At 37.5% G+C, this 16,648-nt stretch overlaps 1 protein-coding gene across 9 annotated transcripts in view; it reads left to right on the top strand.

Moving 5' to 3' along the window:
- The first annotated feature begins 453 nt into the window (after positions 1–453).
- Positions 454–16,648, top strand: part of LOC131072233 (phospholipase SGR2) — a 269,214-nt gene continuing 253,019 nt past the window's right edge. For 4 of the 9 annotated variants that reach the window (XM_058008349.2, XM_058008350.2, XM_058008351.2 and 1 more), the window contains exon 1: positions 461–1,281. In XM_058008349.2, the coding sequence (XP_057864332.2) occupies positions 1,002–1,281 (280 nt within the window). In that variant the 5' untranslated portion in view covers positions 461–1,001. Of the gene's footprint in view, positions 1,282–16,648 lie in introns of all 9 variants that reach the window. The other 5 variants (XM_058008352.2, XM_058008354.2, XM_058008348.2 and 2 more) reach the window with 5 other exon arrangements.

The raw sequence follows: 16,648 nt of genomic DNA, 5'->3' as shown, positions 1-16,648 counted from the left end.
TTATTATTAATTCCAAACATTGTTAAAACACTCAAACTTAAATCATGAAACATAAAAGATAAAAAAACAAAATTATTTCAACAAAGAACAAAACCTTACCCTCCCCTTTCTTCATATCTCATAACCCTACCACTTCCTATTAGAAGCCTTTTCCATTATACTACCATCCACTTTATCAATCCCCTTTTATTGAGTGAGTTACCATTCTTCTTTACCCCTAAATTGCATCCAAATCCAAGATAGGCGTCAAGGGTTGCTCTACTTTGCCTCAAGCCATTCCAAATGGCACTTTCCCCACATATGGCAAGAGAGGTGCTAATTATAGGAGGTAGAGGTAGAAAGGAGAGGCCATCGTGCGAAGGAAAAATGCATTCTAACCCAAGATACAAACTATGATGTAGCATATAGCTTGGCGCAAGATATTCTAATGAGGTGTAAAGCCAACTACCATTCCTGAATTTTTTCCATTTTATATGCAAACTTGGAGAAGGCGGTGAGTGTATATTTCATAATTAAACCCCAACACGCTATCCTAACCTACTAGTCTAGTCTAGCAGTCTTTCCCTTTAGAGCACCTAATTTGTATCGGATGGTCTCCTAAAAGCGGAGGGAGTCGCCCAAGTAAACATGAATGGCCAAACTTCCTTTGGAAATTTTGAATGCCGACGGAAATCCGAAGCTTTTATACCATACCCTCCATGTCCCGCCACCTGAAGATCTCTCCACATCAAATTATAGGACACTTTTTCCTTTCGATATGGCCATTTAGCTCAGCGTGAATAAACTACATTTCAACTACTAAATGCGGCGGACATACCAGGCCACCGCTGTCAACAATCACCAATTACCACTGAATTTTGACTAGAAAATATTTACGGACAGAATATTACAAGAATTTGCCATTGAAATCCAGTTTTGTTTGCAGTTTTTGGATAAGGATTTGTGCAATGCTTTATTGAGGTAGAAGGGGAGGTAATACGCTTTTTGATTCGTCTCGTGTGATGGAAGGCGCGTCTGGATCAGATGCGTCAATTAAGGGATTCAGGTTTTTCGATGGCACTGGATCGATGGAAACAGTGGCATCGAGTTCAGGAGAGAAAACGGGAGTGGAGGTTCCTTCTTCTTTGGACGCTTTAAAGAACACGCCATCGAATATTGCGAGGTTGGAAGACATAATCGAGCAGAGCAAAGCGCGACACAAATATTTGGCACGGACCAAGAGTCCTTCAGATGGGGACGACGTGCGGTGGTACTTCTGCAAGGTTCCTCTTGCTCCCAACCGTAAGTCCTCCAATCTATCTTTAAGTTTAACTCAATTTGCCGCGTGGAGTAAACTTTGTCTCAGAGACCACTACTATGTGGTATTTCTCACTAAATCTCATCTCGCGGATATTTTTAACAAGTATAGAATGCTACGTCAATATTTTCAGTTTAAAAGACTAGAGATATATATTTTGTAGATGAATTAAGGAGAAAACATAAAATTTTCTATTTACATATGTTTACTTATATATATTTTGTAGTTGATTTATAAGGAGAAAATATAAAATGTGCTATTTATATATGTATAGTTTGGAAAATCTAACTGCTTATGTACTTTTTATATGAAAACTTGGTGAGTAATTTTTCAAAAATATGACGATTGGATAATAAAAACTTGATATTCAGTCAATTGGTGAAGAACAACTCTGTTACCTCCAATTTTTGCAAAGAGGAGTTAATCTTTAATTGCTCCTCTGTTTTGAGGTAACTGGCAAACAGAGGTGAATTATAACTCTGACATCTACATTTTTCAAATTCTGGTGTCTAGTGACATTTGGGTACATATCACCATGCATGCGCTTCTTAGACGTAATTGCCTGGTTAAGTCATCTTCATGGGACCATGTTTCATAGTAAGGCATATGATATTAGTTGTGGTTCATATATTTGATCTCCTAGTGCCATATACTTTATGGCACACAATATTCATTGACCCTATTGCCTAATTGATAAGGCACTAGTTTAGAATTTTGTTTCATTGGGTGATCTTCATGTTTTTTCCAAGTGACTAAAAATGACTAAGGGGTTTTATCATCAGATTAAGTTGGTCAAGTATGTTAAGGGAAGTCTCATCTTGTACTTGGTGTCACCTTAAGTTGTATTCACTTTTGCACATAATTAGATTTATTTAATTCCTTTTTTAATTTTCGAATCAAAGACATACAATATCGTAATTTGTTATTGTAGTAGTGATTGGAGATCCTACCTTTTTAATTTGTCTCTTTCGAGACAATTCAAATTAGAGCAGTTTGTGAGGTAAAACCTCTTTTCAAATTATAAGGGTAAGCTTTCTGAAATTTAACCCTAGACACTAAGCTATAGACAAAATATACAATAATTAAAACTATACAATATTTCCTAGGGGGTTTTGCAATAATGAAATAATATCTTGCCTATTGGAGCACAATACTAGTAATAACTCTGGTCTCACAAACAATTTTGTATAGATTTTATGAATGAAAACGTTTAACTCTAAACCCATGAACAACACCTTCTTACCGGCTAAAGCAGAAACCAATTGTTCCATGCACACAATATTTTAAAAGGGATAAACTACTTGGACAAATAAAATACATGATTATAGGAATTGAAAAGCTACATCACATGCAAAGCTACCACCTAGATATACAAATATCATCAATACAAATCTATCTGGACTGAGTACTTTTCCTATTCATTGCAAGTTGAAGGATGACATACCATTCTCCTTGTGTTTCAGCCTTGTAAACCCTACTGTTGTCTTAAGCCTTTGTTCATAATTGCTTGTCCTCATGGTCTCAAGGTTACCTAGTTCCATTCTTTACCTCTCGGTTGGTAAGGCAAGGCTGTAAATTTTCTGAGCTCATAAATGGTTTTGTGTAACACCTTATGCTTCTCTCCACATGCTTGTCATTAAGCATTTCTTGTAGCTTGTACATTTGTTTTGTTTGTGTTGTTTTCACCTTTTTTTGTTTTTCGCCCAATTTTTTTCTCATGTGTATTCTGAATGAAAGAAACTTCCCTTTTACTCCAACTCCTTTACATTGTGCTTGCATAACACACCTCTCTGCTTCTTTCAAACCCTTGGTGACTTTTCTACATAATTATGAACCCTTTATTTATTTATTTTTTCCCACAAGAATCCACTTTTGTTTCATGTCATTAGCATAACATGCATCTTTATGGGGAACAATTATCAGATCTATTATATGTCTGCGGGACAAAAAAATTCTTTTGAAGCGAACTACCAAATTGCAAAAACATAAGTGAAATAATTTGGCATTGGTGGCATGAAGAATAATGTATCTAGTTCTTGACCGTTATTGCTAACGATGTCAAGTTATCTTTGGATGGTGAGGGAGTCAGGTTGGTAGAGCATGTATAGGTAGAAGATAAGACAATTTGTTATGATGATGTGTAAATAAATAAGTGGATAAGATACGTGTCATTATGTATTGTGAGAATCATTTAATGTACAAATGACTACTTTTTAGTTTAGCACTTGTTGCCAACATACTACCCCTTGTTTGTAATCCTATGTAACCATCTTTTGTTGATGATTAAAGGATCTCTCTTGCTCCTTGTTGCTCTCCATCACTCTCCCAAAATCTTGAGGTGTACCCTCCTCTCAAGGAACACTCTCATTGTTCATATCAACCCATGTGCTTGGGTCTCCTATGCTAATTCTCTTTATGATATCCCTAATCAGCTTAGCACTAGAGTCCTCTCTTCCTTCTCATCATATGTTTTCTATAGGTCTTGTTTGTGGAGCTATTTTGAAGTTTACTCCAATAAAGTAGCTGATTGTGAGGGAATACAATTAGATTTTCTCAAGTATTGTGTTGATTCACTTGCATACCCTGTTCATAGTTATTCAATGAGATTGTTTGTTCTAGGTGTTGAAGATATAGCAGCGATAGAGATCATCTATGCAGTGACCTGATTTATTTCGTCTAAGTTTCAGCTCTTTAGCTTCTGTTCTCGTATTGTCTTGGTTGCTGTCGGTGACCTTTAATGTTGCTACGGCTGACGGTGGAGGTGATGTGGCTGTCGGTGAAGGTGATGAGGCTGTCGGTGCAGGTGTAACTGTCCGTGCCTTTCCCTCTCCCTTCGTGTGACTCTTCACTAGGAATTCCGATGTGCTATATTATTATTCTTCCTTGTCTCGTACTCTCTTCTTCTTCTTCGAGAGTTTTATATATCGGCTTCTTTTCTTTGTGATTGGGTCTGTCAGATCAGAAATATTGTATATTCCTTCTGCATACAGAGTTTCAGATATTTGAAGGTTTTGGATTATATTCAAGTTGTATCAGCTGAGTTCATTTTATGATTGATTCATAGAGAATCAAACTCATATTATTATGATTGATAGTATGATGAGACTATCATCAGTTGTATTCTTTTCTGAGATATAATAAAGTTAATTTTGAGTGGGCTGGGTTTTTCACCCTCAGGTGGAGGGTTTTCCCAGGATAAGGGCTTGTTCATTTGTGTTTCATTCTTTACTTTCTGTTCTCAGATTTTCATATTCTGGTTCAAGTTTTAACACTAGGTTCCCCTCTACTTGATGACAACATATTGTCCACTCCATTTCAAATTTGAAGATATTTATAATCCAAGCATTTATGAGGTTATCATAATCTGGCATAATTTTGTGAAACTCTATTCTATAGTATTTGACAAGTTTCTTTTCAAGGTGCTAGAGGATAGGAATTTGAAGGCCAGAGTTGCAATGCCCCTTTCCAAAATTTTCAATAAAAATAACAATCTTTACCAAGCTATATCCAAACAGAAGCTGTTGGAAATATTGTCATTGATGTCAAAGGGGAATGGACAAGATTGTCATTGATGTCATGCTACGCCAAGATAGTTTATCATTGATGTCAAAGAAGATATCAGTTTGCTACGTCAAAGAAATTGTTATCACAGTTTATGCAAGCGGTGGTCGACTTGTAAAAGACATCAGTTGTATGCTAAATTGAATTACTATGATTAGCGCTGGAATTAAAAGAGATTTAAGAGAGGAATAATATAAGTTTTGTTGAAGAGGCTGACTCCCTATGTAATCGCCTCTTATAGGGAAGTTGAAATAAGTAAAATAAATTTAAATTAACTCTTAAAGCATGGGCCGACTCACGCCTGGTTAAGTGCCACCTTGAAGGAAGAGAATGAAAAAGTAAGTAAATTAAATTTGTTTAAATTAAATTTGTTTAAATTAAATTTGTTTCATGGAGATCGATTCCCTATAAGGAAGTTTAAAACAAATTAAGGCCGACTTGAAAATGTATAGTTTTCTACTTTGGTGAAAAGACATAAAAAGGTATAAATAGAAGATAAATGGAGTGTCATCAAGCAAGTTTTCCAATGCAATATCATTCGATTTAAAAGAAGATTCAAAGCAGATTTAGAAAAGATGGAGAGCAGATATAGAGCAGAGATATATGTGAAGGATTAGCTTGGAATAATGTAGCAGCTAGGATATGTGTGAGCAGAATTATGAAAGAAGAATAAATGCAGATGTATATGAAGAATATGTGCAAATGCTTATGAAGAATAAATGTAGTCTTGTATGAAGAATAAGTGCAGATGCATATGAAGAACATGTGCAAACACTTGAGAAGAATTCATTGCAAATTTATAGCAGACATTTTTCCTGATTTGGAGCAGGTTTGGGTCAGAATTTGGAGCAGACCTTGATGCAATAAACACATTATTTTGGAGCAGTCATAAAGAGCATTCATCACATCAATTTTATTGCAGACTTTGAGCAAACTTATATGGCAGATTTGAGCAGACTTACGTAGCAGATTTGAGCAGATATATGAGCAGAATAATGAGATACATATGAGCAGATTCATGAGAGATTTCAAGGCAGAAGTGTGAAGAGTTTTTGAGCAGATTAGAGAAGAGTTTTGAGCAGATTTGTGAAGAGATCTTGATTAGATTTGAGAAGAGATATTAGCAGAATTTTGAAGAGGTTTAGAACAGAAGAGGTTGGTACCTACCATAACAAGAGATTGGTGTCTCTTGCTGAGTTGGTGCTCAGTTGTGGGGATTGGTGTCTCCAATGGGCTGGTGCCTACAAATCATATAAGAGGGATTGGTGTCTCGTGTAGGTTGATGCCTACGAAGATTGTAAGAGAGATTTATATATAAGCAATATTTTGCCATGGTTTTCTTTTGTAAGGGTTTCCATGTAAATCATGTGTTCTCCTTGTGTTCCTTTTGTGTTGCATAATTGCTAGATCTTGTGTGGTTGCTATTGTTGTGTTTGTTTAAGTTTTGAAACTGTACTAGATTGTATTATATTGATTCACCCCGACCCCCCGCTCCCCCACCCGCTCTCTTAGTATAATTGTGTGCTCATCAACAACTATTAGTCACACACAAACAACACCAATAACTAGCTGGCTAAAACATAAACTTGCACAAAATAAATCAAATTCCAGTAGAAACTTATATTGATTATAATTTGGTCACTACAGCAAAAGTACTGTTATGCGAGTTATTACAATGGCAACACACAACAACTACAATTGTGCAGCAAACAATACTTAAATGAACAACTGAACTTCCCTGCAAATCCTCGAAGCTCCAATGCACTCCTTGAGTGAGAATGCCCTCAAGAACCAAAGGGTTTTCGTCCTCTAATTCTAGCAACCAATGGTTCTTCATCTACTGATAACTTCCTCCTATAGGTTTTTGTCCATGGATGATCTTAAAATGCAAAGTTTTCCTAGTTTTATATGCTGCAACTTAAACGACAAAACTAGTCAGCCTAAACCTAAATTGGCTCCAAGGCCCTAATTTGAATTCTATATGCTACATCACAAGTCAATCTTATTGGGCCTTTCATACGTTACATTGTAGGTCAGACTTATAGGCCATACAAACTTTCTTGTTGGAGGTTCAGAGTTCCTCCTTCCTTGTGACTTGGCACGGGTCAGGTGGTAGCTTTGAACCCTGATCGTTGATAGCTCCTTGCAATGCGTCGGGTAGCAAACTTGATCCTCGACCTCTGACAACTCCTTGGCATGCGTTGGGCAACATACTCAACCTTTGATAGGTCCTTGGCATGTGTCAGGCAACAACCTTGATTTGCGACTTTTGACAGCTCCTTGGCATGCGTCGAGAAGCAACCTCATTCCTCAACTTCCGATAGGTCCCTGCATGTGTTAGACAACAACTTTGATCCTTGAACTCCAATGACTCCTCGAGAAAACAACCTTTCATTTGATTTTGAAAAAGGAACATGACAAGGGGGTAGGTTAGTCTTACGATGGATCTGCAAACTATTCACCACATTTTCATATTTTGTGCTAGCTTTGTAGAGGCTTGTCATTGATCTTTTGAAGTCTTTATTGTCCAAAAAAGTGTGGGATATAGTATTTATGATACTCTTGTCATTGCCATCATGTGACTCTATGACATAATTGTTGGATGATTCTCATGAGCTTTTTGACTTTATCAACTTAGAGTCGAGCAAGCTTGGTGTCCTTCTCTAATGCTTTTTGGTGTTGACATGTAATGTCTTTAACTCAAATCAAAACAATTAGCAGCAGTTTGGCTGTCCTTTCCTTGGATTACCCATGAGGAAGAGGAAGTAGAGCATCATTGGGTAAGAAATGAAATCCTTGGCTTGTTCTAAATTCTAATTTTAAGTTGAGTGCACGCCTTTTTATGCAACTTATGGTATTTTAATGGAACTTAAGTTATTTAAAGTTGGGCACATTTTTTTGGGTAACTTAAAGGGATGCCTGTTAATTTTAACACTTTCAGATTGACATAACTTAGAATTTAGATTTAGTTTTTAATTAGTTTGTTTAACTGAAAGAAAATGACAACATAGAAATAAACAAATTAACAGCAAGACACAGTTACCCTGGGAAAACCTCCTAGGAGGAAAAACCCAGCCACAAAAGATCCTTAGATCTGATTATGGATTATAGTTATGTAATCATTACAACACTTATCTCGTGTATTTGCAGGTTTAGATGTTGCTGTCACAAGAGGTATGAGGTGACTGCCTTCAACAATCACTTGCTGTCATATGAAGGATAGGTGCTGCTGCTCCCTTACCCTAGATTGTAGGCCTCCAAAGAATTCGCTATGTATAACCTAGATGGCAGTCCTTCAAGCAGTTTGCTTGGTATACATAAATGGTAGTCCTTCTAGTAATTCGCTGTGTGTGTATGAATGGCAGACCTCCAATCAGTTCGCTGTGCATTCACTGAATTTTGCCAACACGTCAAGATGAATTTTGCACCTTTTAATGGTAGATGAAGGTTGCTGTAGTTGCATATGACTGAAGTTTGCACTTAGGCAAGTATGAAGATTTTCGCATAAGATGATGGAGCTAATTGACTTGAGTGTGTAACAAATGAATCTTGATCTTTTATTTATATGGAGCGAACTCCTTAACTAGGTCGGCTTTTCAATAATTAAACTTTTAATTATTTCCTTTTATCTGCCTTGTTAATAGGGTCGGCCCTATTGGATAGTGCGTTGAGTGTTTATTTGATATAGCGTGGGGGATAGGGCCACATTGGAGGGAAGAGGGGCCAGACCTTATTTGGGTGGATTCCAATGTTGCCCAAGGCAATATGAATCCGCCCTTCCCTAATTAATATCAACACTCCCTCTTAATTAGGGAGGAGAACATAACTATAATCTTCCATCTTGCATACACAAGCAAGGAATGGAATTACATAATACAATCTTCCATCTTGCACACAAGCATAGACTGGATCCACCTTACATTGCTCGCAGAGGGTGGAGAGGATCTTTTTGACCATCTTACATTGCCCGTAGAGGATGGTCAATCAATTACACTAATACCATCTTACATTGCCCGCAGAGGATGGTTTTAACAATTACACTTCTCCCTGAGAAGTTTTTACAATACCATCTTACATTGCCCGCAGAGGATGGTTACTAATTACACTTCTCCCTGAGAAGTTTACAATACCACCTTACATTGCCCGCAGAGGGTGGTTTAACATTTACAATACCATCTTACATTGCCCGCAGAGGATGTTTAATAATTATACTTCTCCCTGAGAAGTTTTTGCAATACCACCTTACATTGCCCGCAGAGGGTGGTTTGATACAACACAACGTATTACTGAGATTGAGATTCCCTTTCAATTAGGGTTTCATTTTCCATAATACCAAGTCTGTCCCTGAAATACGCAAACTTCACTTTGGATAGAGGCTTGGTAAGAATATCTGCAACCTGCTCATTAGTGCTGACATACTTCAGCTGAATAGCACCTCTTTGCACCATGTCCCGAATGAAATGATAGTGAGTTTCCACATGTTTTGACCTGTCATGAAACACTGGGTTGATGGACATCTTAATACAACTCTGGTTATCACAGTGAATAACTGTAGGATCCCAAGCCTGACCAAACAACCTTGCAAGAAGCTTGCGAAGCCACACTGCTTCTCTAGAAGCTACACTTGCTGCAATATACTCGGCTTTAGCAGTACTCAATGCCACTGAAGATTGTTTCCTGCAAGCCCAAGAGATTACTGCGGATCCCAAGCTAAAACAAATACCGGAGGTGCTTTTCCTATCTTTGACGCTTCCAGCCCAGTCTGCATTTGAATAACCTTCCAAGGTTATTGGAGTGTTAAGTGGATACTTCAGCCCAAAACCAACTGTGCCTCGCAAGTATCTTAGGATATGCTTGGCTGCAACAAGATGAACATGTTTGGGCATGCTCATGAACTGGCTGAGAGCATTTACAACAAAACATATGTCTGGTCTAGTGTTAACTAGATACATCAGTGATCCAATCAACTGCCAGTACTCGGATGGATCTGCAAATTCAGAGTTAGCTGCAGAAACACTTAACTTCTTTAAGTTAGATTCCATAGGAGTAGACATGGGTTTACAATCCATCATTCTAAATCTTTTCAAAATGTCAATGGTATACTTTCCTTGACTTAGAAAAATTTCGTTAGATCTTTGCCATACTTCTAGACCTAGAAAATAATGCATTAGACCTAAGTCTTTCATTTCAAATTCTAAAGCTAATTCTTTCTTGCATCTAATAATAAGTTCATCTTTACCAGTAAGGAATAAGTCATCCACATAAAGAACTAGAATTAGCATTTCATCATTGGCTACCTTAAAGTATATGTTAGAGTCAGCATCATTTTTACAAAAGCCTAGACTTAGCAAGTATTTATCAATTCTTTCATACCAAGCACGAGGAGCTTGTTTAAGGCCATACAGAGCTTTCTTTAACCTGCACACATGAGTTAATCTATCCTGAGTTTCATAACCCTCAGGTTGCTCAATATAGACTTCTTCCTCAATGACACCATTGAGGAAGGCAGTCTTAACATCCATCTGATGTAGTTTCCAACCCCTAGCAGCAGCAATGGCTATTATAGTTCTAATAGAGGTATATCTAGCAATAGGAGCAAATGTTTCTTCATAGTCTATGCCTTCCTTTTGAGAAAAACCACGAGCTACAAATCTAGCCTTATATTTTTCAATACTACCATCAGCATTATGTTTAATTTTAAATAACCATTTAGAGGAAACAACAGATTTACCTTTGGGTCTGGGCACAATGTCCCACACATCATTCTTGATGATTGACTGATATTCTTCATCCATAGCAAGCTTCCAGGCATGATGAATCAAGGCTTCTTCAACATTGCAAGGTTCAGTTTCAATGAGATTGCACATCAAATCAACGTAGTTGGAGAATACCTGAGGTCTCTTAGTTTGACGGAAGGTGCCACTGGGAGCAGCAAATCTTTCAGCTTCTTGAATGGTGTTCCTTACCCAAAGAGGCCTCTTTTTGGTAACGACAATGTCACTAGGAATATCAGTGGGATTCATGGGCTCTGGTGGATCATCATGATCATCTTGAGGTGGAGGTTCTACTTGCTCCCTCTGAATCTCAGGGTTAGAATCAACATTTATATCTTGATTGTCATTAGTTTCATCAATAACACAAGAATCTTTTGATTTCTTAAAAGCAATATCTTCTTCAAATGTAACATCCCTACTTACCTCAACATACCTTTGACCAGGGATGTATATTCTGAATGCTTTGGAGGATTCACTGTAACTGACTATAATGCCTTTCCTTCTGGAGGGTTCCAGCTTGGTTCGCTTTTCTTTGGGCACATGAACATAAACAGGACTTCCAAAGATTCTGAGGTGACTGATGTCTGGTTTGGATCCTGTGAAGGCTTCTTCAGGGGTCATGTTCTTTAGAACACGGTGAGGGCATCTATTCTGGATATATACTGCTGTTCTGGAGGCCTCTGCCCATAGGGAGGTCTGCAAGTCTTGATCGTGAATCATAGCCTTTGCAGCCTCCACAATAGTCCTATTCTTTTTTTCGGCAACACCATTTTGTTGAGGATTGTATGGAACACAAAACTCCCTCTTAGTTCCCGACTCAACACAAAAATCATAAAAGCTACTGGAGGTGTACTCACCTCCATTGTCAGATCTTAAACATTTAATTCTTTTACTAGAGGAGTTTTCAGTTAATGCTTTGAACTCTTTGAATTTACTTAGGACTTCATCGGATTCTTTAGATTTCAAGAAGTAGATCCAAGTTTTCCTAGAGAAATCATCTATGAAGATTACATAATAAAGAAATCCACTAGGAGAAGCTATAGACATAGGACCACATAAATCAGAGTGAACAAGTTCTAGTTTGTCTTTAGCTCTATTTTCACTTTCATGAAATGGACTTTTAACATTTTTACCTATAGCACAACCTTTACAAGTGTTATCATGGATTTGAGCGAGTTTAGGCATACATTTGACTAACTTTTCAAGGGATGGAAGAGCTTGATAATGCAAGTGTCCAAGCCTTCTATGCCATAACTCACAGGATTCAGGAACCTCATTAATGAGTGCTTGGATAGGGTTAGTAGAGAGTTTATAAAGACTATCATATCTATGACCAATTATACGAGCAGATTTAAAACTAGATTTTTTAGGCCATGCAAGAACTTTTCCATCAGAAAATGCAATTTGATAACCTTTATCTTCTAGAACAGAAATGGAAATTAGGTTTCTTTTAATTCCAGGAACAAACAAGATATCACTGAGGTGCAAGGAAATACCAGAAACTAAATTTAGAGAGGTAGAGCCAGAACCTCTTACCGAATAATGAGTGTCATCACCAATTACTACATGAAGGCTGGTATCCTTTTCTACTAAGTCTGAAAGGTGATCACAGTAGCTTGTGATGTGTCTGGAGGCACCACTATCAATCAACCAAGTATTGCTATCTGAAGGAACACTGCTAGATCGAGAGGAGATGAATAAAAAATCATCATTTTGTTCTGATACTTCATTTAGGTTGGCTTCACTTTGGTTAGGGTTATGCTGACATTCTTTAGCATAGTGACCAAATTTGTCACATCTAAAGCAACGGACACGCGAGGTATCTCTTGGTTTCTTCCAAGGGTGCTGGGAACTAAATGGTCTGAATTCCCTATTTCTTTTAGGATAAGGTTTTTTCCAATTTCCCCCTTTCTTGCATTGTGCTGCAAGCATGTGATGATCATCTATATGGGGACTTTTGGTTTGTCCTCTTGTGATGAGGCGAGACTCTTCTTGGATACAGTCATTTTTAAGGCGATCAAGGGTGGGTAACTCAATCCTACCACTTATGGTTTGGATAAATGACTCCCATGAGTGAGGTAGACCATTTAGGGCAATCATGACAAGGTCTTTATCTTCCATGTTATGGCCAATTAAACCTAGCTGATTCTTTAGTTCTAAAATTCTCATAAAGTAGGAAATAATAGAATCTTCTTTTGCCATTTTGATATTAAGTAGTTGTTGTCTTAAAGTAATTGCCCTACTGAGATTGTTAATTTGATATGTACCTTGTAAATGGCTAAACATTTCCCTTGCAGTGGTAAATGAGGCAATAGAGGTGACTAGGTGGTCTTTGACTGAATCAATGAGAATCTTCCTGGCCTTGATAGCATCCTTTTTGAATTGTTTTAGCTTGGCTGCATCCGTAGGTTCAGTTAGCTCTTTTGCTTCTATGAATTGGAGAAGATCTTCTTCCTCTAGAGCCAACTTGATTCGAACTTTCCAAGCAGTAAAGTTTAGATTCCCATCAAGCCTATCTTCAACTTTCAGCCCCATTGACCTAACCTGAAAATGAGACAACAATCTGGAAATAAAGGAGTATTGAATTCTGAAAGTTGATCTAGCCTATAGCTCTGATACCATGTTAATTTTAACACTTTTAGATTGACATAACTTAGAATTTAGATTTAGTTTTTAATTAGTTTGTTTAACTGAAAGAAAATGACAACATAGAAATAAACAAATTAACAACAAGACACAGTTACCTTGGGAAAACCTCCTAGGAGGAAAAACCTAGCCAGAAAAGATCCTTAGATCTGATTATGGATTATAGTTATGTAATCATTACAACACTTATCTCGTGTATTTGCAGGTTCAGATGTTGCTATCACAAGAGGTATGAGGTGACTGCCTTCAACAATCACTTGCTGTCATATGAAGGATAGGTGCTGCTGCTCCCTTACCCTAGATTGTAGGCCTCCAAAGAATTTGCTGTGTATAACCTAGATGGCAGTCCTTCAAGCAGTTCGCTTGGTATACATAAATGGTAGTCCTTCCAGTAATTCGCTATGTGTGTATGAATGGCAGACCTCCAATCAGTTCGCTGTGCATTCACTGAATTTTGCCAACACCTCAAGATGAATTTCGCACCTCCTAATGGTAGATGAAGGTTGCTGTAGTTGCAGATGACTGAAGTTCGCACTTAGGCAAGTATGAAAATTTTCGCATAAGATGATGGAGCTAATTGACTTGAGTGTGTAACAAATGAATCTTGATCTTTTATTTATATGGAGCGAACTCCTTAACTAGGTCGGCTTTTCAATAATTAAACTTTTAATTATTTCCTTTTATCTGCCTTGTTAATAGGGTCGGCCCTATTGGATAGTGCGTTGAGTGTTTATTTGATATAGCGTGGGGGATAGGGCCACGTTGGAGGGAAGAGGGGCCAAACCTTATTTGGGCGGATTCCAATGTTGCCCAAGGCAATATGAATCCGCCCTTCCCTAATTAATATCAACAATGCCTAGCCATGGGACTTAAGTTGTCCCCTTTTCATGTACTTAAGTGACATCTTAAAAACATGTGTCAATTTGCTGAAGGGGGCGTCCAGCTTCTGGGGGATGATAAGAGCATATTTTAGGGTTTTATTGTGAGCCCTTAGATAAAGAAGTAAGTTTAGAGGGTGGAGAGTAAATCATATTGTTAGGAGTTGTTATATAACACCCTAAAGGCTCATTTTGAGATTATTGTGTGATGAAATTTGCTGTTGACTGCTGCTGCAACTTGGCTTGAGGATTAAACCCTTGAGTGTCCCCGATTTCGGTGAGACATATGGCCTCTCCCTAATCAGAAGAGTGTGTTTCGGTGGAAGAACTCTAGTTGTGAAACCCTAGCACATTGTTTACTTTGGGCTGCAAGAATTCATCAGGTTTGGAGGCCAAATTGAGGACAATATCAGTGGTGGAGACTCAGATGTGGGAACATTCACTGCTGCAAATCATTCATTTCTAAGTTTTCAGTGGATGACTGTTGAAGAGCATCAATTTCAGACTTAATGCTGGTCAATTTGGAGCCTAGCACCACTTTTGGAAGGTTGGCTAGGGCTAGAAGAAATATTCTGACCCAAATCTGGAATATTTTGGTATGATATCTGCACATTTATTTGATGGAAATGTCTAATTCTTAGTTCTGGAAATTTCTGGGCAGCTATAAGGGTTTAAATTGTCATTTTTAAGCATAATAATAATCAGAATTTTCTATCTTTCAGTTTTAATTCTGATAAATCTTTTTGGGTTGGATTGAAATTTGAAACTACTTTAATGCAAATAAATTTCCAGATTTATGCCCTAGTTTGTAAAAGTTTTCATTATCAGATTTGTGCCCTAGTTTGCAGAAATTATTGTCTTGTTTTTAGTATCTTATTTGGGGATATTACATGACATTGATGAACTTGAGAATTTTCTTAGACATCATATTCATGTAGGTGATGTTGTCCTCTCTCATTTTCCTAATTGCATGCAAAGACAACTTGGTGACCTTTTTGAGTTTTGTTATCTTTACTAGCTTGTGGTCAACCTTAGTCCTTAGTAAAACTAAGGTCACGATCTTAACAACGCCAAGGATGCGCTTTCTAGGTTTCTTTTCTCTTATAAAGGGCTTCGTATAACTATATAGGAATTTAGTTTAGTGGTTTGCTTTTAGCGTGCTTCTCAGTCTCATGTTTGTAAGGGATATGCTTCACTCTCTTTCATTGAGATCCAATGCTTCTAGGTGCATGTCCAAGAGATCCCTTCAAAGATGTGCCTCATTGATGAAATGGTTAAGCCCAAAATGATGCATGGTTTTGAAGTTTGGGGAGCTTGGGATTGTGTGATTGGGCTTGAGTTGAGAGGGGTCAAATAATTAGGCTTCAACCTATAATTTGGTGCAATGGATGGTTCCTTAGTACAGTATCTAGGTCTAGTTTGCCTCCCAACCATTCATCTCAAGGGTATCTTTAGATTCACTTGGTTTTTACATGAGCTTATATCCATGGGTGGTCTTTCTTCATCTTGTGGGAGGTATAGGTCTTTGGCTCTTTGTTCATCAAAGAATATGGTGTCTTGGGGTCCCTCTAGATATCAACATTGCTAGTTCCCTATGGTCCATTTGCTATTCCAATCTATAATTATTTCTCTAGATAATTTTCTTCTTTTTAGGTTCTCCTTTGTCATATCCCTGCCTTAAAAGAGTTTTTAAAGTGAACAGAAAGTACAGAAGAAGCAAGCGAACAAATAGGCAATCTTAAGGCAGCGATCAAGTAGGAATAATCAGTGATCAAAACTAACAGTAGAACCTGTCGATGTGTTTTTTAGGCACATGCGAACACAGAATAAAATACCTTAAGTATCTTATCCTCTCTTGGATGCGGAAGATTAGCTTAAGGATCACCCAAAAAGACTCCAAGACTCATATATATAGGATCACTACTTGTGGATAAGCTTAGTTGGTCGTTGTGATTGCTGTTTCATCAAGGGGCATTTATGGTTTGAAAAGATTTCATGAAGTGATTGGCAGATGATATGCAATGAAATTTCTTCCTAAGACTACTAAATGATTATCAAAAAAATGGCAAAAGATAGGGGTTTAGAGAAGTTCTAAGGTATCCTAAAATGAATGAATGAAGAAATGATACAAGTGAAACTCAACTGGTTATAGTATCTCCATCGGTGAACAACTCCACTAGAACGAGTGCAATCGTCTAAGGATGTTTGAAGATTTTCAAATCACTACTAATCATAGACACCATTAGTTGAATGCATATCAATGATTGAGCAATAATTGAACTTAAACAATTTCAAGAGTTCCAATTGACCACACAAGGCTCGCTTACAATCACCAGGAAAGCTAGTGGTATGGATAACGAGTTTCACAATATATCAAGTGCAACATTCCATCATTTGATCTAAACACTAAAACTAACATAAAAGATTGACTTGAGATGACAAAAGAAACATGCAATAAGCTTCAAGGATTAAGCAAAAACACCATAACTTCA

Source organism: Cryptomeria japonica, chromosome 6 (genome assembly GCF_030272615.1).
Source record: "Cryptomeria japonica chromosome 6, Sugi_1.0, whole genome shotgun sequence".
Taxonomy (NCBI): domain Eukaryota; kingdom Viridiplantae; phylum Streptophyta; class Pinopsida; order Cupressales; family Cupressaceae; genus Cryptomeria; species Cryptomeria japonica.
This window is presented reverse-complemented; position numbering and strand designations above follow the sequence as displayed.